Source organism: Benincasa hispida, chromosome 4 (genome assembly GCF_009727055.1).
Source record: "Benincasa hispida cultivar B227 chromosome 4, ASM972705v1, whole genome shotgun sequence".
Lineage (NCBI taxonomy): Eukaryota > Viridiplantae > Streptophyta > Magnoliopsida > Cucurbitales > Cucurbitaceae > Benincasa > Benincasa hispida.
This window is the reverse complement of record NC_052352.1, coordinates 42,467,325-42,489,816: the sequence shown is the minus strand read 5'-3', so window position 1 is coordinate 42,489,816 and position 22,492 is coordinate 42,467,325. Positions and strand designations below refer to the sequence as shown.

The 22,492-nt window shown below is 37.2% G+C and overlaps 1 protein-coding gene across 1 annotated transcript in view; it reads left to right on the top strand.

Moving 5' to 3' along the window:
* The first annotated feature begins 10,057 nt into the window (after window positions 1–10,057).
* LOC120076715 (S-adenosylmethionine carrier 1, chloroplastic/mitochondrial-like) overlaps window positions 10,058–22,492 on the top strand; it is a 33,190-nt gene continuing 20,755 nt past the window's right edge. The window contains exons 1-2 of the mRNA XM_039030611.1: window positions 10,058–10,219; window positions 17,030–17,137. Of these exons, the coding sequence (XP_038886539.1) occupies window positions 10,204–10,219; window positions 17,030–17,137 (124 nt within the window). The 5' untranslated portion in view covers window positions 10,058–10,203. The remainder of the gene's footprint in view (window positions 10,220–17,029; window positions 17,138–22,492) is intronic.

The window sequence follows — 22,492 nt, the reverse complement described above, 5'->3', positions numbered from 1 at the left end:
GACATATCAAATATTCTAAAAAAATAAAGCATTTTAATTACCTTTTGTTGGAAACGGCAGGACCTTCAGACCGACGAGCTGTAAACCGTTAAGGCACGACGGTCAAGCGAAGAGCAAAACCTGCAAAACAGAAACTCGTTATAGGCTGAGTCGCGGAACTCGCTCTCTTTAAGATGTTTCGCGGCTCTGCCCAAGTGTGCAAGCAGATCTGAAAATTGCCATGTCGTTCCCAGGATAAAACAACCAAATGAAAACTGATCGGAAATGCACCGTTATCGATCAAAACGTACACCATTTCTAAACTCACTGCTCAGAAAGCTAAGATGGAGGAGGAGAGAAAAATGAAGTAGGAAATTAAGAAAATGAATTTTGTGTCTTACGAACTGCTGAAGACCTCGCCTTTTATAGGCCTTCAGCATCAAAACGGACCGTTTTAAAATTAATCAACGGACCGTTTTAAAAATTAATCAACGGACCGTTTTAAAAATTAATCAACGGACCATTTTAAATATAATCAACGGACTGTTTAAAAATTAATCAATGGACTGTTTTAAAAATAATCAATTGACCGTTTTAAATATAATCAATTGACCGTTTTAAATATAAATTTGTACCCAACAATCCTCCACTTGGAAATTTAAACAAAACGAGAAGATAGGAAAGATTTTCATTGAGTAATTTCAATCTATATAACACTGTGCATAAGCAAAGGAGTCTTACGACTTGAACCTTTACATAGTATAGATGATTCAGAATATACTAGAGTAACCCTTGGTTTTGAACTCTATCTTTAACAACATCTCACACAGAGTATTATTAGGGTGTAGTACGAAAGCCCGTGCTTTTAAGACCTAGCACGTGAATCTTGGTTTAGTGAATGCTCTAGAGAGTTTGCCTTAAAACTCCATAGGAAGTGGCCCTCACTTCCACATTCACACGGGTGAGTCTATCAAGGGTACTCTTGTAGCTGGGTACCCCATTTGTCATCAAGTATATATCTCATTAAGAACTTAGTTTAACCTTTCTTACTCTTCAAGATATCATGCTCAGACTTTAAGTTATAGGAATGGAACTCTGTGTTTGGTTTAGCATGATTCACTATATATCACTTGTGATCAGTTATTACCCGTTGAACCTGTTTCTTGGGATCTTCAGTCTACAGATTGGGTTTTCCTCATCATGATTCATTTTTTGATAGGCATGAGTCTCATCCTTTCTGAGGTTCTGAAAACCTTTTCTCTGACCAGTCCTTTTGTCAAATGATCTGCTAAATTTCCATTAGTCTGTATGTAATCCACTATAACTGCACCAGTAGTGAGAAACTCTCTAATGGCACTATGCTTACGACATATTTGACGTCTCTTTCCATTGTAGTAACGATTCTGAACTTTTGCGATTGCTGCAGTACTATTACAATGGATCAATATGGCTGATACCGACTTTTCCATAAGGGAATCTTTGATAGCAGACTTCTAAGCCAGCCTACTTCTTCACTAGTTGTCGCTAGTGCTATCATTTCTGACTCCATCGTAGATTGGCCTAAAATAGTATGTTTCTTGGACTTCCAAGAGACAGCTCTGCCAGCTATATTAAAAATATAGCCACTCGTAGCATTTGAATCATCCGAAAGAGAGTTCCAATTAGCATCGCTGAACCCTTTTAGGACAACGGAAAACTTTTGATAATGTAATCCTAGGTTTTGGGTTTTCTTTAAATATCTCATGACCCTTTCTATAGAATTCCAATGCTCTTTACCAGGTCTGCTTATAAACCTACAAAGTAGTCATATAGCATAAGCTATGTCAGGCCTAGTGCAATCAGCAACATATCTAAGATTGCCTATGATGCTCGCATACTCAAATTGATTGACACTGTCACCAGTGTTCTTGAACAACTTAACACTAGGGTCATAAGGAGTACAGGCTGGTTTACACTCAAAGTAATTATATTTCTTTAGAATATTTTCTATATAGTGAGATTAATCCAAAGAAATTCCCTTTTTAGACCTATTTACTTTTATGCCTAAGATTACACTAGCTTCTCCTAAGTATTTCATGTCAAAGTTCGCACTCAATATTAAGTTTACATCATTTATGACATGCAAGTTCGACCCAAAGATCAATAAATCATCTATATATAGACACAAGATAGTGCAAAGATTATTATCAAACTTATGGTAGATGCCTTTGTTACTTTCATTGACCTTGAACCTTTAGATAGGATAAGGTTGTCAATTTTTTCATGCCATTGTTTAGGAGTTTGTTTTAGTCCATAGAGAGATTTGTCTAATTTACACACCTTATTTTTCTTGACCATGGACAACAAAACCTTCAGGTTGTTCCATGTAAATCTCTTTTTCAAGTTCAACGTTTAGGAAAGCGGTTTTTACATCCATCTGATGTACTACGAGATTATAAAGAGCAGCGAGAGAGAACAGGACACGGATAGAGGTAATTCTAGTGACAGGGGAGAAGGTGTCAAAGAAATCTACATTTTCTCAGTCTAAAGCCCTTCTTTACTAACCTGGCTTTAAATTTGTCGACAGTCCCATCAGGTCTAAGTTTCCTCCTTAAGATCCATTTGCATCTTATTGCCTTACATCCTAGGGGTAGATCTACTAAGTGCCAAGTCCTATTTGACTCAAATGAGTCCATCTCATCATTTATGGCTTTTTGCCATAGGTTGACATCTATTGATGACAGAGCAGCTCTTAGATCTTTAGTCTTCTTCTACATTGTAGGTTAGGAAGTCATTTCTGAAATCTTTGGCGGTTTTAGCTCTTTTTCTTCTTCTAGGTTTTGGGTCAGTTTCCTCTCTAGGGTTAGGATTTCTAACTAGGGTTAAACCACTTGAACTAGAGCTCCCACTATTCTTTGATTTAAAAGGAAACCTATCTTCAAAGAAGTCGACATCATTTGACTCAATGATCACTTGGTTCACTAAATCATAGAACTGTAGGCTTAACGACCTTTTACTGGAAAAGGTTATAGAGTCAAGGAGCCTCTTGAGTTAGTACATATGACCTTTGTGGTCCTATGAATGTGCGAGCCCGAGGTTTTGTATGGATTATCGAAAACTCAACGCAACAACTAAAAAGTTCTAGATCTGGGCCAAGATGAACTATTGTAGAGGATTTATTGAAACCATTGAATTCGGAATATGGTAAAGTGGTTTTTAAGGCATGACCTATAAAGGTAAGCTCTACTAGCCAACTTTCTCATTTTTGGGTCAGGATTCCTTACAAAGGCTAGACAACCCCATGTTCTAAAGTATGATAAGTTTGGTTTCTTATTCTTGAGAATTTCGTAAGGTGAAGTTTTATTTTTAGATTTCGGGATTCTATTTAGGACGTAACACATGGTAAGGATGATTTCACCCTACCAATAAGACGCGACTCCTGAACTAAGTAAAATAGCAACTACTAGCTCAGCTAAAGTTCTATTTTTCCTTTTGACTTTTTCGTTCATTTCAAGAGAATAAGGTGCGGTCTTTCCGTGTATTATTCCATGTGAGTTAAAGAATTTATTAAAACTATTCGAGTCGTACTCGGTTCCCCTAGTCACTACGAAGTCTTTTAACTTTTCTATTAAACTGATTCTCTATTTCAGAAACAAAAAATTTGAAGGCATAAAAAACATCATTTTTTTTCCAGCGGGTATACAAAAGTAAAATCAAAGCAGTCGTCAATAAAAGTAATGAAATATCTTTTACTTTTCTTAGTCAATATGCCATCAAATTCACAGACATAAGAATGAATCAAATCTAGAGGCTAAAAAATTCTAAGTATAGATTTATGTGGAGTTTTAGTAATTTTAGCCTGACTACAATACTCGCATTTATCAAAATTATTCATGGATAACCTAGGTATCATTTCCAGCCTAATCATGTTACTAATTAAATTCTTATTCACATGACAGAGTCTAGCATGCCAAATATTCATAGAACATAGCATATACACAGAAGATTTCATTTTATTAAGATCTAGATTTAATTTGAACATTCCCTCAGTTGCATACCCATTCCCTACAAATACATTATTTTTTGTAAGGGTATATAAGTTTGCCCCTATAGTTTGAGTAAACCTGGCTTTGTTGAGGAGATAGTTCGAAACCAAATTCTTTTGTATCTCTGGAGTGTGTAGAACCTGTCTCTTATACACATCTAGATGTGTATAAGAGACAGCCTAAACGTCATTCAATTTGTGGGTCTTCCCAGAGGTAAACTTCAGTTCCATCTCGCCAGTTCCAGCAACTTTCGTGGAGTGATGATCTCCCAACATAATATTCTTATCCTTAGTTTTAGTATGAGTTTTAAATAGACTAAAGTCGTGACAGACATGGCGCGTCGCACCAGTGTCTATCCACCACCCTTCACAACTACCGATCACATTTACTTCTGTGATCATGGCGACTAACGGTTCTTCTGTTAGGTTCGCCTGACCAGCAGGATGACGTCTGTTCCTACAATTCTTAGCCATGTGCCCAAGTTTATTACAATTAATGCAGGGGAACCGTACCTGAAGGGGGCTTCTATTTTTTTTGTTGGTCTGGTTGCTGAAGCCACGGTTTTAACGTTTTTTCTTTATCCCCTTAAGTTTTTGGTCAGGTTTTATCACGGCAGAGGCGGGTTTCCTAGATACTATGTTCACCTCCTCCCTCTGGTCCTGCTTCTGGACATCCTCCTCGATCCTTAGCCGAGTTATAAGACTCTTCAAAGAGAACTCCTTGGTCATATGCCTCAAAGTGTTCTTAAAGTCCTTCCACAAAGGGGGCAGTTTATCAATAATAACAACAACTTGGAATTGTTCGTCTAAAGACATACCTTCATTAATTATCTCATGAGCTATCTTCTGGAGTTCATGGGATTGGGCCTCCACGGATTTGTCATCCGTCATCTGGAACTTGAGATAATGGCTAACCGCATATTTCTTCGATCCGGCCTCCTCGGTGTCATACTTCTTTTGCAGAGCATCCCAGACCTCCTTCGCTGTCTTCATTGTACTGTAGTAGTCATACAAATCATCAGTCAAACCATTTAAAATAAAATTCTTACATAGAAAGTCTTTCTCCTCCCAGTCAGCAGCTTCTTTTATCTGTTACAAGCTTAGTGCTGGTACAAGCTTCGACAACGTTCTTGACGGTGAGGAAGAACAACATCTTTTGCTTCCACCGCTTGAAGTTCGCTCCTTTAGATATCTCATTGTTTCTATTGAGGGCCATTGATGATGTCGAAATGTCTTAAAATTGTTGGAAACAGTAGGGCCCTCAGAGCGGCGAACTGTAAACCATCAAGACACAGCGGTCAAGCGAAGAGCAAAACTTACAAAACAGAAAATCGTTATAGGCTGAGTCACGGAGCTCGCTCTCTTTAAGGCGTTTTGCGGCTCTGCCCAAGTGTGTAAGCAGGTCTGAATATTACCACGTTGTTCCCAAGATAAAATAGCCAAATGAAAACCGATCGAAAATGCACCGTTACCGATTGGAACGTACACCCTTTCTAAACTCACTACTCGGAAAGCTAAGATGGAGAAGGAGAGGAAAATGAAGTGGAAAATTAAGAAAATGAATTTTTTGTCTTACGAACTGCTGAAGGCCTCGTCTTTTATAGGCCTTTAGTATCGAAACGGACCGTTTTAAAATTAATCAACGGACCATTTTAAAAATTAATCAACAGACTGTTTTAAAAATTAATCAACGGACCGTGTTAAATATAATAAATATAAATTTACACCCAACACCTTTCTTCAAAATGAATCACCCCATTTTTTTTTTTTTTTCATTTTTCATTTGTCTTATTTCTCTCTCTCTTTTTTTAATAGGTGAGTTTGCGAGATCGAACCTTATGCTATCAGTTTATCATATATACTTGATATTAGTTGAATTATACACATTTTACGCATTTTGGTGGAACCCTCAAATAAGCATAATTTAACTACTATAGATTGTATATCCTCAATGAAACATATAAAGTTGGAATCTCCAATTGAACTAAAGAAATGAAGCATTCAATTAGATTCCTTCAAAAGCAATTTACAAATTAGGTGTTTCACTTTTTCTTCATATTTTTAAAACGTTCCAAAAACCTGTTATTTATTATTTTTCTTCATTTTTTTAAAGAAGAAATATATTAAATAAAAAATCAAATATTTGTTTCTTAATGTAAACAAATTTCCACATTAGTGAGAGAAGGGAATGATCATAACAAACTTATGATGGTTAATGTCCAAAGTGAACAATATATCATACGGAGATAAATGGAGGTCAATTTCTTATCGGTAGACCCCATACAATCAAAATATTAATAGTTTTTTTTTTTGTTATTTATATCGTTTTTTAAGAAAGTTTCTTAGTTTAGATAGAATTCCTTATAATCTATATTAATAGATTTATCTCTATGATCGTTCATAGTAAATTGTCAAGAATAAATAGCATATCAAATTCTACTGTAAGATTGATGGTAACTACAAGGTGGCTATTATCTTTCTCAATCAAAATCTGGTATACCCTATGTAGAATCTCTCCTTAGATGGGATTATAGAGGGATTGAATGCGTATTGTTTTTGGTATATTGGGGGCCATATAGCATAAGGTGTCTTTATATACTAGTTCAATTAAGACCTCGTTTGGTAACCATTTTGTTTTTTGTTTTTGTTTTTGGAAATTAGGCCTATGAACACTACTTTCACATCCAAATTTCTTTCTTTGTTATCTATTTTTCACCAATGGTTTAAAAAACCAAGTCAAATTTTGAGAAATAAAAAAATAGCTTTCAAAAAGTAGTTTTTGTTTTTGGAATTTGACCAAGATCCAACCATTGTACTTAAGAAAGATACAAATTATGGTAAGAAATGTGGATGAAATAGGTTTAATTTTCAAAATCAAAAACAAAAAACCAAATGATTACCAAACGGGCCTAAGATTCTCAATAAACCCTAATTAACTACAAATATACTTCTACCCATTAAATCCATTAAACCCTAATTAACTACAAATGTACTTCTACCCATTAAATCCATACTCAATTAGAAATCTAGGATCTCAATCAAATACATCATATAATAGAGTCCAAACTAATAAAATAAATGTAATAAAATATTAATCCACATACATAGTCCATATCTTAATTATACGTGTTAAAACAAAACAATTCTAATAATTGACCGTATTTTAAGAACGCTTGATCTGTCGAAACATTTATAATTCTTTGAAAACACTGTTTATTTTGTTCGTTCAACACTATGCGAAAATGGGTCTCAAACCTTGGATATATTAGTTGAATACATACCATCTAGGTGAATTGAATTGCCCTCGAGTTGGAAATGTCACGCACTTTTCTAGTTGAACCATCGCTATCAACGACTATATAAACATTTTTATCAGACAAACTTTCATCTAAATCCTATCCTACATTCCACATTTTCACCCTTTTTTTTGGCGTATATATATATATATATATATATATTAGCATATTGGATATCAAGCTTGATGTTAAGCATTAAGTTAAAAATAAGGTGCATAAACATACTGTAAAATTTCAAAATATGCTGTCAATGTGTCAAAAGTGATATTTCATAATACAAGAATTTGGTTGTTTTGGATTGCTATAGCTTTTAAAATAATTGTTCCCAATTGTTTTTTTAGAAAAATCGAGGTATGAAATGAAATAAATTAGTATTTGGTAAATTTAAGCTTTAAACTTGAAAAAGTAGGTGTTAATGTTGGGTAGATAAATACCAAATTATCTTTTTTTGATTATAGTAGTGACCTATTACTAAAATTTGTTTTGTTTTGTTTTTTTTTTTATTATAATATATGTTATTAAATAATTGTTTAAAATGATATATTTTATTTACTCTAAACTAATTTTTAATTATTACAGGAAGTAGTTTTATTTTAAAAAGAAATAAATATGGTGTGGTTGTTTTAAAATTAGAAGACATAGATTTGATTAGGTGAGAAAAAAATAAACATATAAAATAAATCTTAATTTTATAGATTAACATTAAAAATTGATTTTAAACCGTATATGATTTTAGGCGAATCCAAAACCTAGTGAAAAACCGATTTTAAAACAGACGTGAAATGCATGGAAAGTGATTTTAACATATTTAATTCCTATCTATTTTACTAAACACAAAAAACGGTTAAGATGATTTACTTTTAATCAGTTTTATCCCTCCCAACAACCACCCAAATGCATCTTTAAACCGCAAAAATTGTATGAAGGAAATTGTCTCTTGCATGTCTTCTTCATCATCATTATTTTGGTGTGAAAAATAGTCTTAATGTTAAATTTTACTGTAATCACAAATACATTTCTAATATTATTAGTACCTTTTGGGATAGTTTTCACAAGACTATGAGGTTATGCATGTACAAGATGAATCTAAAGCTAACATCCCATTTAGTAATCATTTGGTTTTTTGCTTTTATTTTTTAAAATCAAGTTTATAGGCATTGTTTTCATCTCCAAATTTATTCATTTGTTATCTATTTTTTATCAATGGTTTAAAAATCAAGCAAAAATTTGAAAATTTAAAAAATAACTTTTAAAAATTTGTTTTTGTTTTTAGAATTTGGTTTAAAGTTCAATCATTATACTTAAATAAGATGTAAATCATGGTAAAATATAGAAATGAAATAAGCTTAATTTTATAAAATAAAAAATAAAAAACTAAATAATTACGAAGGACTTCTCGTTTTCGAGGGGAGGTTGAATTTGTATGAAAATGGGCTTATTTGTTTTGGCCCACAAGGTCTCACGATCATCGTCACACAGAAATAGTAATATTACCAAAAATAAATAAAAATAATAAGTACAACATTTATGTTAACATCATAATGGAATAATTTAGTTCATCAATTTTAATTAATAAAAATTTACTTCAAGTACTTTCGAATTTATAATAATTTAGTCTATGAATTTTGATGTAAAAAATTTATTAAATTTTAATAATAATTTTCACAATATGGACTAAATCATTGCATATTATAAAATATACGAACTAAATTATTATTTATTAAAATTCAAAACTAAATTGTTACAAATTTAAAAGTACGGTGACTAAACGTTACCAATTAAGTTTAGAGACTAAATTATTAGCTTTTATGAAAGTTTTTGGTTCAAATATATTTTAAAACTAGTTTTAAAAACCATCTCACAAGTCTAGTGTCAATATCACAATGTTGAAATGTCAATAACTTATTAGACACATAATTGAGAGTTCAATAACTTACTAGTTATATTTTGAAATTGACAACCTTATTAGATTCAACATCAAAAGTTCAAGAATCTAATCGACATTTTTAAAAATTTTAGATATTTTCATACACACTATCTAAAGTTTAAGAACTCATTGAAAACTTCACCTCCAATGTTATACTAGAAATAACTTCATAATACAATATTATTTAGACCCCAACCATTTTATTTTTTGTTTTGTGTTTTTTTTTTAAATTAAGCCTATGAACACTACTTTCACCTCTAAATTTCTACTTTTATTATCTACTTTTCACCAATGGTTTAAAAAACAATCCAATTTTTTAGAATTAAACAAAGTATCATTTAGAAAGTTGTTTTTGGAATTTAGAATTTGGCTAAGAATTCAATCATTATAATTAAAAAATATGCAAATCATGGTAAGAAAGGTAGATGATATAAGTTTAATTTAAAAAAATAAAATAGTTATCAAATGGGTCTTAACTACCGTGAGAAAAGTTCAAATTTCATTCAAACTTGCCACTTCATTCTAGGCCTTTAATTTGATCAAGATGGACAATAGTTAAATATTTTAATTTATATCATCTATTCAAATTTTTGCCTACCAACTTACCAAATTTAATGAAAGAAGGGTAAGAATCTTAGTAAATTCATCAATATCACATCGAGCTTCAAACAAATTTAGTCAAATTTACAATTAAAAAAATATATGACCATTTTTAAATACAGATAATTCAAAAAATATTTTTAAATATAACAAAAATTTTCATTATATGAATATAGACATCTTTTGTCTATTCCCACAATTTTTTTTTAGTTGGAAGTTTTAGGGTAAAATAGATTTTCCCCTGACGTTTGTTTCGAAAACGAAAAAACGGGCCGTAAAGGCAGTCCAGCAATCCGAAAACTGAAAAGTAACTCTCTCTCTTTCTTTGAATAGATTTGGCGCGCCGAATCTGCACTCTCCAAAAGCAGCCAGCCAGAATGAGAGATTCATCTGGTAATTTTCTACGAACAATCATCTGCTTCAATCTCTTCTTCTTGTTCGATAGGCGAAAGCTAACGAGCTCCCATTGATTCTCCTCGCTCTATACCTGATAGCATGAATTTCAATAGAACAATTCATATTCGCTTATTTTTTACTCTCATTCTTTGTATTGATTTCTCCATTTCGTGTTTTCGAAATCGAAGCGAGATAGTAACGATGCGGAGATTTTTGTTCATTTCGATTCGTATCGCAGCGTCAGTTATCTAAAATTCATCTCGTTGTTTTTTTGTGTTTTTTTTTTCTTGGCCTGGATTGGAAGAATCGCCATAAGTTCGTACTGCATCAATTTTAATGAACTTGTTGCTTAGAGAATGTAGACGAAGAAAGTAGTCGTTGTGTATTGTAGTCAGTGTTTAACGACGCGTTGTAGGAGTAATTTGTCATCTCTTGATAGGAAGAGTATCACGTGAAGGAACTTCTACTTTACGATAATAATGGAACTAAGATTTCTTCCACGAGCACAGGATTCCTTGTTGGAGGTTCTCTTAGACTGTTCCGATACTTCATTCTGGAGTTCATCAGTTTCGCACATTTTCAGTAGTTAACTAACAATCAGACTCCATCCTGCCGAATTTTTTCAAATTTGGCTTGATTCTCGTTCTTAGCTAAATCACTAACACCTATCATACCTAAGATAACTTAGATAACACTCATAGAGCAGGAGTTCTCAAACTTAAGGAGAGCCTAAGTTCTTCAAGTGAAGAGGAGTTCACAAGAAGGAGGTAAGATATCTTCATGGTGAGAAGGAGTCTCACACAATTAAGGGGAGCCTAAGTGTTTCTTTAGTAATATTCTGTTAAGACTCTTCGTTCCCCTGTTCTCTTCCCCTGCAATCGAAGAGCTCAACAAACCACAACACAAACAAAATCAACGTAAAAAGAAAGATTTCAGAAGACTTCAAGAAAGAACAACGATTCTTCTCATTAATATGAACCCAAGATGAATTCGATTACACCCACGTTAATCTCTCAAAGAAAAATGATTCCCAGAAAATAAGAACAAACATAAGAACCCTCAAAATCTCTCTAAGGTAGCTCCGGAAGCCCCTTCCCCCAAGAAATCTCCTTCCTTATTTTTCTACCTGCCTTCCAATCTTTTCCTTCCTCCTTTTAAAAATTCAGCTGGGCCCACTTCAACCGTTTTACCCTCCACTAGCCCCTCTGCCACTCCCACTGCCGACTCACCCTTAATTTTAACCGAATTCTCCCCTTTTCTTCCTATTTTGCCCTTTCTTTTATATGTATAAATGATTGGGGGTCTTACGATTCCTTCCCTCTTGAAACACACCTCGTCCTCAAGGTGGAAAGCTGGAAATTGCTGTCTCATTGCAGGGGCAGACTCCCATGTTGCTTCACTCTCTGGTAGGCCTCTCCATTTAACTAGCCACTCTTGCTCTGCTGTCTCGCTATTCCATCTGACCCCCAACACTAGTTCCGGATTGATTTGGAGTTCAAATTCCTCCGTCAACATAGGTAGAATGTGTTGAACTTGTTGGGTTTGTCCTAGCTTCTTTTTAAGTTGAGAAACATGAAACATATGAATGGCAGCCTCAGTTGGTAAATTCAAGCGATAAGCTACTTCCCCAATCTTCTCGGATATTGTATATGGCCCATAAAATTTAGGAGACAGCTTTTCACTCTTCCTTTTAGCGAGAGTTTGTTGCCTATAGGGTCTTAGTTTGAAAAATACCTCGTCTCCTACCTCAAATTCCAACTCTCGACGGTGTAAGTCTGCTTGTTCTTCATGCGGTTCTGAGCAATTGCTAGGTGTTCTTTGAGTGCGTTTAAGGCCAAGTCTCTGTCCTTTAGCTGCTGTTCCACACTGTCATTAGGTGATTTCCGATTTCCATAGTGGATTATAGAGGGGGGGGGGGGGTCTCCAATGCTTGGAATGGGGTAGTTCTAATGGATTGATGGAAAGTGGTATTATACCACAGCTCGGCCCATGCCAGCCATTTGTTCCAACGAGTGGGCTGTTCATTACAAAAACACCTTAAATAAGTTTCCAAGCAACGGTTAACTCTTTCAGTTTGTTTGTCGGTTTGAGGATGAAAGGCTGTGCTTCTTCTCAGTTTTGTCCCCAATGATGTGAACATTTCCCTCCAGAAATTGCTTAGGAAAATTTTGTCCCTATCGGTTGTGATAGTTTTAGGAACTCCATGAAGCTTGACCACTTCTTGAACGAACAAATCAGCTACTTGCTTGGCAGTAAATGGGTGCTTTAATGCTATAAAGTGTCCATACTTGCTGAGTCGGTCAACCACTACCAGGATTGAATTGAACCCCCCTGCCTTGGGCAGCCCCTCAATAAAATCCATAGTCCATTCCTCCAATGACAGCTCTGGAATTGGTAAAGGATGAAGCAGCCCTGCTGGTGATAGTGAATCAGTCTTATTTCTTTGACACACCTCCTTCTACATATTTTTGGATATCTGATTTCATTCCCAGCCAATGGAGTTCCCCACTCATCCTCTTGTATGTTCTTAGAAATCCCGAATGACCCCTCAGCACGGAATCATGAAAAGTATGCAGTAGTGAAGGAATTAGTGATGACTTTCGTGGGATCACCAGCCTCCCCTTGTACAATAGCCTTTGGTTCTTCCATTGGTATGGTGGTTTCCCTTCCGGATCCTCCTTTAGAGTAGTGATAATCCTTTGGAGCTATTCATCTTCCTTCACTTCCCTTAGGATTACGTCTAGATCCACGACTGTTGAGGACATCAAGTTTTGTAGTTCCAGGGCCTCTTGTACTCTAGAGAGAGCATCTGCTGCTTTGTTGGACAGCCCTGGTTGATAGAGGATCTCGAAATTGTAGCCTAGTAGCTTAGTTAGTCACCTTTAGAATTGCGGTTGGACCTCCCTTTGTTCCACGAGGAATTTCAAAGCCTTTTGATCAGAAATGACTGTGAATTTCCCTCCAAGCAGATAGTGCCTCCATTTTTGGACAGCTAGGACCACGACCATCAGTTCTCTTTCATACATCGACTTGGCTTGCGCCTTTGAGGATAGCTTTTGGCTGAAATAAGCTATTGGTCGGTCCCCTTGGGTGAGCACAACCCCTAATCCCACTCCGGAGGCATCAATCTCTATGATAAATGGCTTGCTGAAATTTGGTAAGGCCAAAACAGGGCATGAAATCATCTGTCTCTTGAGGTCTTCGAAGGCCTTGGTGGCTTCCTCATCCCATCTAAAACCATTCTTTTGGAGCAATTTGGTGAGGGAGGCAGCTCGGCTACTGTAGCCCTTCACAAATCGACGATAGTACCCTGTTAGGCCTAGGAACCTCCTTAATTCAGTGATGTTCTTCGGCTGTGGCCAATTGACCATTGCTTTAATTTTGTCACCATCAGCTTCTACCCCGTTGGAAGAGATTAGGTGCCCCAAGTAATGGATCCTTTCTTGACAAAAGACATTTCTTCTGGTTAGCATACAATTTGTGATCTCTAAGGATGCTGAAAACTATTCCCAAGTGTGATTCATGTGTGGATATATCAGGGCTGTAAACTAGAATATCATCGAAGAAAACAAGGACAAAGCGACGTAAAAAGAGTCTAAAAACCTGGTTCATTAACGATTGGAAAGTGGCTGGTGCATTTGTGAGGCCGAAAGGCATGACAAGGAACTCATAATGCCCCTCATGTGTACGAAAAGCTGTCTTCTCGATGTCTTCTTCTCTCATTCTTATCTGGTGATATCCTGATTTGAGGTCTAGTTTGGAGAAAACAGTGGCTCCATGTAATTCATCCAGTAGTTCCTCTATCACCAGTATAGGAAATTTATCAGCTATCGTGGCTTGGTTTAACTTCCTATAATCCACACAAAATCGCCATCCTCCATCCTTCTTTTTGACTAAAAGCACCGGGCTCGAGTATGGACTTCTGCTAGGTCGAATAAACCCTGCTTGCATCATCTCTTGAACCAGCCTCTCTATTTCTTCCTTTTGTGCATACCCGTACTTGTATGGCCTTACATTAATGGGGTGCGTCCCTTCCTTGATATCAATATGATGATCGACTGCCCTCTGGGGAGGTAGAGTGGAAGGCAACTCGAAGATGTCCTGATTTTGTCCCAACAGCTCCAGAATCATCAATGGTAAGTCAGAGCTCACGTCTCCTCCTTCTTCCTTACTGTCCCCTGCCTCTTGCTCGATTTCAAGTTGCTGGAAGTCAATTAAGAACCCCATGTCATCGTCCTCCCACTGCTTGCTCAACATTTTATAAGTCACTTCAGTCTTGGTTAGTGATGGATCCCCTTGTAACATGATGTGGGAGCCCTCAGCCCAAAATTTCATGGTTAAAGTTGGCCAGTGTATTCCCATATACCCCGTCGAACACAACCATGGCATGCCTCGCACCACATTCATTCGTCCTAACTCAATTGATAAGAAGTCAACCTTCACTTTCAGCCCAGGTAGCATGAGTTCCACTCCCTTGCAAATACCTTTCCCTTCGATTTCACTCCCATTACCGATTACAACCCCAAACTTGGTGTGTTTCTCTGTTGGAATATCCAGCTCTCTTACCGTGTCTTGGTGGATGAAATTATGCGTTGCCCCTGAATCAATAAGGACTAATACCTCCCTTCCTTTGATTTCTCCCTTCAGCTTCATGGTCCCCTTTGCTGAGAATCCCAATAGTGAATTTAGTGCTAACTCAGCCTTCTCCCCCAACTCCAGTTTTTCCTCCTCTGCCTCGCCTACTTCCTCCCCTGTTTCATCCTCTTCATTAGTAATGAATAACATTAGTTGGCGATTCTCACAAAACTTACACTTATGCCTCGGGGTATACTTCTCATTGCATCTAAAACAAAGGCCCTTATCGAGTCTATCCCTGAATTCAGCATCAGATAAACGCTTGACCGGTGCATCCTTCTTGGCTGGGAAAGATTTCACAGGTATAGCAACCTATTTCATGGCAATATCTCATTCCCTTTGTTTTGGGCTTTTTCAGGCAGTTCCTTCTTCCCTTGGTGGCCCTCCCTGCTACTCAGGCCATTCATACCCAGATCCTTCAGTGCAATCTTGAGGGCTAGATTTCTATCGTTAACCAGCTGAGCCTCCCTCATACAGTCGTCCAAGGTCAGTGGATTACGGTTGATGACTTCAGCTTGCACAGTTGCCTCCAATCCATTCAAGAAAGCGTCCCTTAAGACTTCTTCAGACAACTCCGGTAAAGGGGCGGAATAAGTCACAAACCTCTTGACATAATCCGAGTAAGTCCCCTGTTGTTTGATCTTCAGCAATCGCGCGCATAAGCTACCCTCCCCCACCTTCCGATAGTTATCAAATAACCTTCGTTTCAATTCTTCCCAAGTGGTGATGGCTCGACGATTGTTGCTCCATCGAAACCAATCTACTTCATCCGGTGCAAAGCTGACGACAGTGACCTTTACTTTCTCAGCATCCGTTAGCTCATGGATTTCAAAGTAATGCTCGGCTCGGTAAACCCAGGACTCGGGGTTTTCCCTTGTGAACATCAGCATTTCCAATCGTTTGTACTTCCCCTTGTCTCCCCTGGTAGTGTATCCCGTGTGTGATGGTTTGGCTTCCCTGATTTTGCCCTTTGCCTTGGTCATGCTGTTCTCCGTGATCGTCAGCTCACGTATTCCGGCCATCTCCTTCTCGACCGATTCCATTCTTTCCTCTAGCTGTTTTTGAGCCATTCCTCTCGTTTTCCCCAGGTTTACGGCTATGATACCAAGTTGTTAAGACTCTTCGTTCCCCTGTCCTCTTCCCCTGCAATTGAAGAGCTCAACAAACCACAACACAAACAAAATCAACGTAAAAAGAAAGATTTCAGAAGACTTCAAGAAAGAACAACGATTCTTCTCATTAATATAAACCCAAGATGAATTTGATTACACTCACGTTAATCTCTCAAAGAAAAATGATTCCCAGAAAATAAGAACAAACATAAGAACCCTCAAAATCTCTCCAAGGCAGCTCCGGAAGCCCCTTCCCCAGGAAATCTCCTTATTTTTCTACCTGCCTTCCAATCTTTTCCTTCCTCCTTTTAAAAATTCAGCTGGGCCCACTTTAGTTGTTTTCACCCTCCACTAGCCCCTCTGCCACTCCTACTGCTGACTCACCCTCAATTTTAACCGAATTCTCCCCTTTTCTTCCTATTTTGCCCTTTCTTTTGTATGTATAAATGATTGGGGGTCTTACATATTCACATACTTAGGAGGAGCCTAAGTTTGATTGAGAAGGAGTCATATTTAGAGGGAGCTTAGATGATCAAATAAGTTAGACTCTATGTATGTCACTGTAATTGTCATTTACAGATAAGTACAACGTTGTAAACGCTTGACTTTTTCATATTAGTGAATTATTTTTCCCGAGCACACTGTCCCCCCTAGATGTAGGTGGTTTATCATCGAACTGAGTTATCAATCTTTGTGTGTTCGTTCCTTTATTTGCTGTTTACTATTGACTTGTTGTCTCTGCAATTGCTAGGATGTCTTGTTTAACATATGTATTCCGTGACGGATCATCTTAAAATTTCGCATTCTGTTGCTTTACCCAATCTATTCATGTCAGAACTTGTTGCTGATTTTGTATATCAAATGAACCGATTGCTTGTTGGTAATCAAAATATACTTTCAGCTTCGAGGCTTTGATCGTTGTGGAATTTTTATTTGCCCACGATATTCATCTCTTCAAAGCTCCAACAATTTATCTAACCTTGTTATTATATAGATAATCATTATTATTCACTTCGTACTTCTGGTTCAGTTTGTAATGAACAATTCATTTATCATACAGATGTTTTGGTGCATGAGGTGAAAGCCGCTAACAGTAAGGCCATCAAATTTTCTGCAGCACTTAATGTCGGAGAAAATGGGGAGCTTGATTTTTTACGTTCCTTATATGGTATGTATTATTTAATTTAAACTTGAATTCTTTAGGGGAACTTTTCGGCATTCTAGATGATTGATCTGATGTATATAGTTTAAATCTCAGTGCACAATATGCAGAGACATGTTTGATTGATAGTAAAAACGTATAGAATGGAAGAAAAACCTCTCAGAGCATGCCTGTACTGGAGCAAGGCTCAACTCACATTGTATTACCTGATTACTCGAATTGAGCACACTCACAGGGGAAAGTTAAATTTAAGGTTCCATAGAAAATAAGAGTAATACAATTTTACTTAGTGAACTCTTCTCTCTATTATTCAGATGCAGTATTGCGGAGTTATGAGTTTGTTTGTTTGTTTTTTTTTTATTAACTAATTATTATTACTACTATTTAATTTTAAGTTTAGTTTTCAAGTTTCTTTCTTTATAGTTTTAAAACATCAGTTTTTGTCTTTTTAAGTTTCTTTTTCAGTTTTCTGATTTTTAAGTTTCCACGTTCACTTGTTGCCTTCTAAGTTTTAAGTTGGTGGTTATTCAATTAATATATATTTAGTTGTACAACAGTGGGGGGATTGAATATTTGGCCTCTTGATCGAGGATACGTGCCTTAACCAGCTGAATTATGCTTAGGTTGGCTAAATAGTATTCTGTTTTGTACTTGTGGACGTATGGACTTCTATGAGAAGTTTGTTACTTCAATCAATTGTGGTTTCTTTCATCTTTTGGATCACATTCTCTGATTTTCTCTCAATTTCTTCTCTCTGCTCAACAAACATGAAATTTTGATTATCACTTCATCGTGTTTTCCTCTTTCTTTTATTTCCTCGACGAGTGTCTTGATCAATATATCCTTCTGCACTATTGCTGAAATAATAATGCAAATCTCCTTTTGGATTTCGTAATATTAAGTTTTAGAAATTTTTCACATATTTTTCAATTATATTCTTCCTTTCTTTATTATTATTAGTATTGTTTCTTTGTGAAACGTATTTAGAATAATTTCCGTGCAAAGGATCATATTTAGACTTCGTGGGTCAATAATGATGAGACAGAATTTCAAATCTTGGTTTTGTTCATTAAGTACATTCCTTATTGTTAGAATATGGTAAGTCCTCTCCTTCCCTTGTCCATTTAGAATTTTATTCCTTGTAATTTGTATTTATCCTTTTTAGAATTATTCTTTCCATATGTACATTTTTTACCATTATGGGTCTTTGCCATATTTGGCAAACATTGTTGTATATATAAGGGAGATCCCCGCTTGTAAAAATATGTAGAAAAATATTGAGAAAACTCAGAATTCAACATGGTATCAGAGCCATCTCTCTGAATCTTTTCCATAGGTTTCACGTCCGAAACCCTAGCAAAGAAAAACAGAACATTGAAAATTCAAACTTACCAATTTGATTGAAGTTGTGCGTCAGAAAAACCACCATCCACAACTTGGAGCTTCACATTCGAAGCTAATCCGTGCTCCATCGTTCACGACGGCCGAATCTCATTCTTCGAGTATCGATCTAGTCCAAAGCAACTTCGGCCAAAACGTGTTCTTCAATTGAGTATCGTGTTGTCATGGGTTTGTTCGATCTAATCCGTGTGTGTTTTCGAGTATCGAGCATTGTTAAGGGTGTTGGTTTTGTTATCGTGTATCTGGTTATTGAGTATCTTGTTATCGAGTACTGTGTTCTCAAGTATTGTGTTATCGAGGGAACAAGTTTGTGGTATCATGTATCAAGTTTTGCTATCGAGTTTTGAAGTCGTAGGTCGCCGTTCTTCGTGGGTTTATGATTTAATCATTGGAGTACTTTATCAATCGGGTCGGGTCAAAATTCAACTGGGTCTGAGAAGCCTTTTTTTTTAATTCGGGTTTGGGAGTGTTTTTTTTTTTTTTTCCTTTTTCCCTAGTTCTTTCTTAATTTTTTGTCTTGCAAATTATCAATATTTATGGCATCAGTAAATTCTAACAATACAGAAGGGACCATACTCCCAATTATTAATCACAAATTAAATGGAAGAAATTATCTCCATTGGTCACAATCTGTTATGATATTTATATGTGGAAAAGGAAAGGAAGATTATCTATCAAGCAAAACTCCTATCCCAGACCCAGTTGATAAAAAATACAAGACATAGAAAGCGGAAAATAATATGGTTATGTCATGGCTAATCAACTCCATGACGACAGAGATTGGTGAAGGATTTCTACTTTTCTCAACTGCAAGCGAAATCTGGGAAGTAGCTCATGAAACTTATTCTGACCAAGAAAATACTGCAGAGTCATTTGAAATTGAAGGCAAAATTCACGAGCTATGACAAGGGGATATGCAAGTCACTCACTATTTCACCCAACTGTCTTGTCTTTGGCAGCAACTTGATGTCTTTGAAAGCCACAAATGGGAACGCACTACAGATGGAGCTACATTCAAAAAAATAGTTGAGAAGACTCGTCGCAAGTAATTGGGATGATCTTGACAGATTCTTCATCACAAATAATTGGGATGATCTTTTTGAAAACTCAAGAGTTTCAAGGCAAACTAGACCAATTTCTGACCACTTTCCTCTTTTGTTCGAAGCTGGAGCTGTCAAATGGGGTCCCTCCCCTTTTAGATTTTGTAATAGTTGGCTACTTAACAAGGATTGCTGCAGAATTATTGAAAGATCCTTAAGTCTGGAAAGTCAACAAGGGTGGGCTGGTTTTGTGTTCTCAATCAGATTAAGAAGGTTGAAACAAGCTCTTAAAAGATGGTATTTGGAGAAAACCAAACAACAAAAAGCTAATGAAGAGGCACTCTTAGAAGAGATTCGAAGAAGAGATATGATAATGGAGTGTTGAAAATAGGGTTATTAACTTAGGGGCATTTATGTAATTGTGTAAGACCCCTAGGGTTTCCTACTGTCTATTTATACAGTGTGTCCCTGTGTATTCAGTGTATCAGATTTAAAGAATAAGAAAAGTCTTTATATCGTGGTTTTTCTCCCTGTACTAGGGTTTTCACGTACCTTGTTGTTCTCTCTTCCCTATTCTTTATTTTTTAACATGGTATCAGAGCGCGGTGACGAAACCCTAGCCGTTATGGAAGAGAATCAACCTCAATCTTCTTTTGCTGATGGATCTTCGAGTTTTGACATGAAAACGACGATTCAAACAGCTGTCAAAGAATGTTTTCAGGATGCCCTACCGGAGTTAATTTCTGCTGTCCAGTTGCAATCATCGGAAAGTCGCCATCAGCCGATCGGGTCTCTCCATGCAGAAATGAGCCGAACTCGGGAATCGCAGGTGGATCGTTCGGCTGCGATCGGAGAAGGCCGAGAAGAGCAAACGAACAACAGTCTGAGAAGAATCGACTAGCGGGTGGAGTATCCGGTCACAATTGGAGCTGGAGCTGGCCATGAAGAACAGACGACCCACGATCGGAGCCATCACGATCAGGGTAGAGTCGGCAGCCTCAGACGCGAAGAGCAGGCTGGCCGCGAAGAGCTGATGACCTTTGATCGGAGCTATCACAATCAGAGCAGAATCGGTAACATTGGACGCGAGGAGCAGGTTTATCGGTTCGATCTGAACAGGGGTGGTACCGGTTTGGAGCAAACCGGGCCGTTCCGGGTTGAACTAGGGTAGACCGGCGATGGGCAGAACCAGACCCGTTTTTTTGATTTCAGCTCCGACCCGAGGGTCCTTGGCCGACCCGATGGTTCTTCCATAGCCCGTTTTTTTGCGCCAGCCGATCCTATTTCAGCCGAGGTCTTTGGCCGACTCGAGGAGCAGCTTCCTTCACAGCCCGACCCAATGGTCCTTTAACGTTCAATAGCCGAGGTCTTGAGCAGCCCGAGTGACCAGCACCTGTTCCAACCACTTGTAGTTCAACTCGTTACCCAGACGATGTGAGACAACGGTTGGCTTACCTACAACAGCAGATTTCTGATTTGGATACGATGTTCGGTGCAAATCCTCAACCGGTTTATTCAGAAAATCCGGTAAACTTATTACCTATTGTACCTAATGTTTCCTACTTATCTGGTTCGATGGGTAATTTTGCAGGATTTATCGTAGGGGAAAAATTAAATGGCCAGAACTATTTCTCTTGGTCCTAATCAATCCGGATGGCCTTAGAAGGGCGTCACAAGTTTGGATATCTAACAGGGGAAATTCCAAAGCCGGCCCCAGGTGATCCACAAGAACGAATTTGGAAAGGAGAAGATTCGTTGTTACGATCTGTTTTGGTGAATAGTATGGAACCCCAGATAGGAAGACCACTACTATATGCTGCAACAGCCAAGGATATTTGGGAGGCAGCGCAAGATCTATATTCTAAAAGACAGAATGCTTCTCGGCTATATACACTTCACAAACAAGTCCATGAATGCAAACAAGGGTCCATGGATGTTACTTCTTATTTTAACAAACTGTTAATGCTGTGGCAGGAGATGGACTTGTGTAGATAGAGAGATTGTCTGGAATTGTCCACAGGATGGGGCCCAATATTTAAAGATTGAGGAAGCAGATCGTGTTTATGTGTTTTTGGCTGGATTAAACCCAAAGTGTTGATGGTGTCCGGGTCGGATATTGGGCCAGCGCCCGATTCCTTCACTTAAAGAAGTCTGTTCTGAAATACGGCTGGAAGAGGATCGGTCGCGTGTGCCATGAATAATACCATTTCTACTACTGATGCAGCCGCCTTCGTCGTGCCCAACCATCCGGTACTGATGGTTGATAAAAAACCTCCTCCTGTTTGTGAAATTGTAAGAAGCTTTGGCATACGAAAGACCAATGTTGGAAATTACATGGGAAGCCCCCAAATAGCAGGCGACGACAGTCTCATGACAAATCTAATACTAGTCGTGCCCTGGTAAGTGATTCAGTAGAATGAACAAACTCAGAAACAATGTTTCTGGTGACAGTAAACACAACTCGAGTACAATTGGGGTGAGTGTAATTGCACAGTCAGGTAATTTCCCTTCTTTTGGCCTGATTAGTGATAAATGGTAAAAAACCATGGATTGTGGATTCAGGGGCTACTGATCACCTTATGAGTTCCTCAGAGTTATTTATGTCATATAATCCAAGTGCTGGTAATGAGCGTATTCGAATTGCAGACGGTCTTTTGCCCCTGTTGCGGGAAAAGGGCAATATCTCTCTCCATTTAATGGTTTAATCCTACGTGATACCTTACATGTGCCTAAAATATCGTATAATTTGTTATCTATCAGTAAAATAACAAGAGATTTGAAGTGCAAGGCAATTTTCTCACCAGATTCCGTTTTTATTTTTTCAGGATCTGAAATTGGGGATTGACGATGCATTGTTCGGCACGATTAGGGGACTATACTTCCTTCTGACGAAGCTTCCTCAGGAATGAATCTCTCTCTA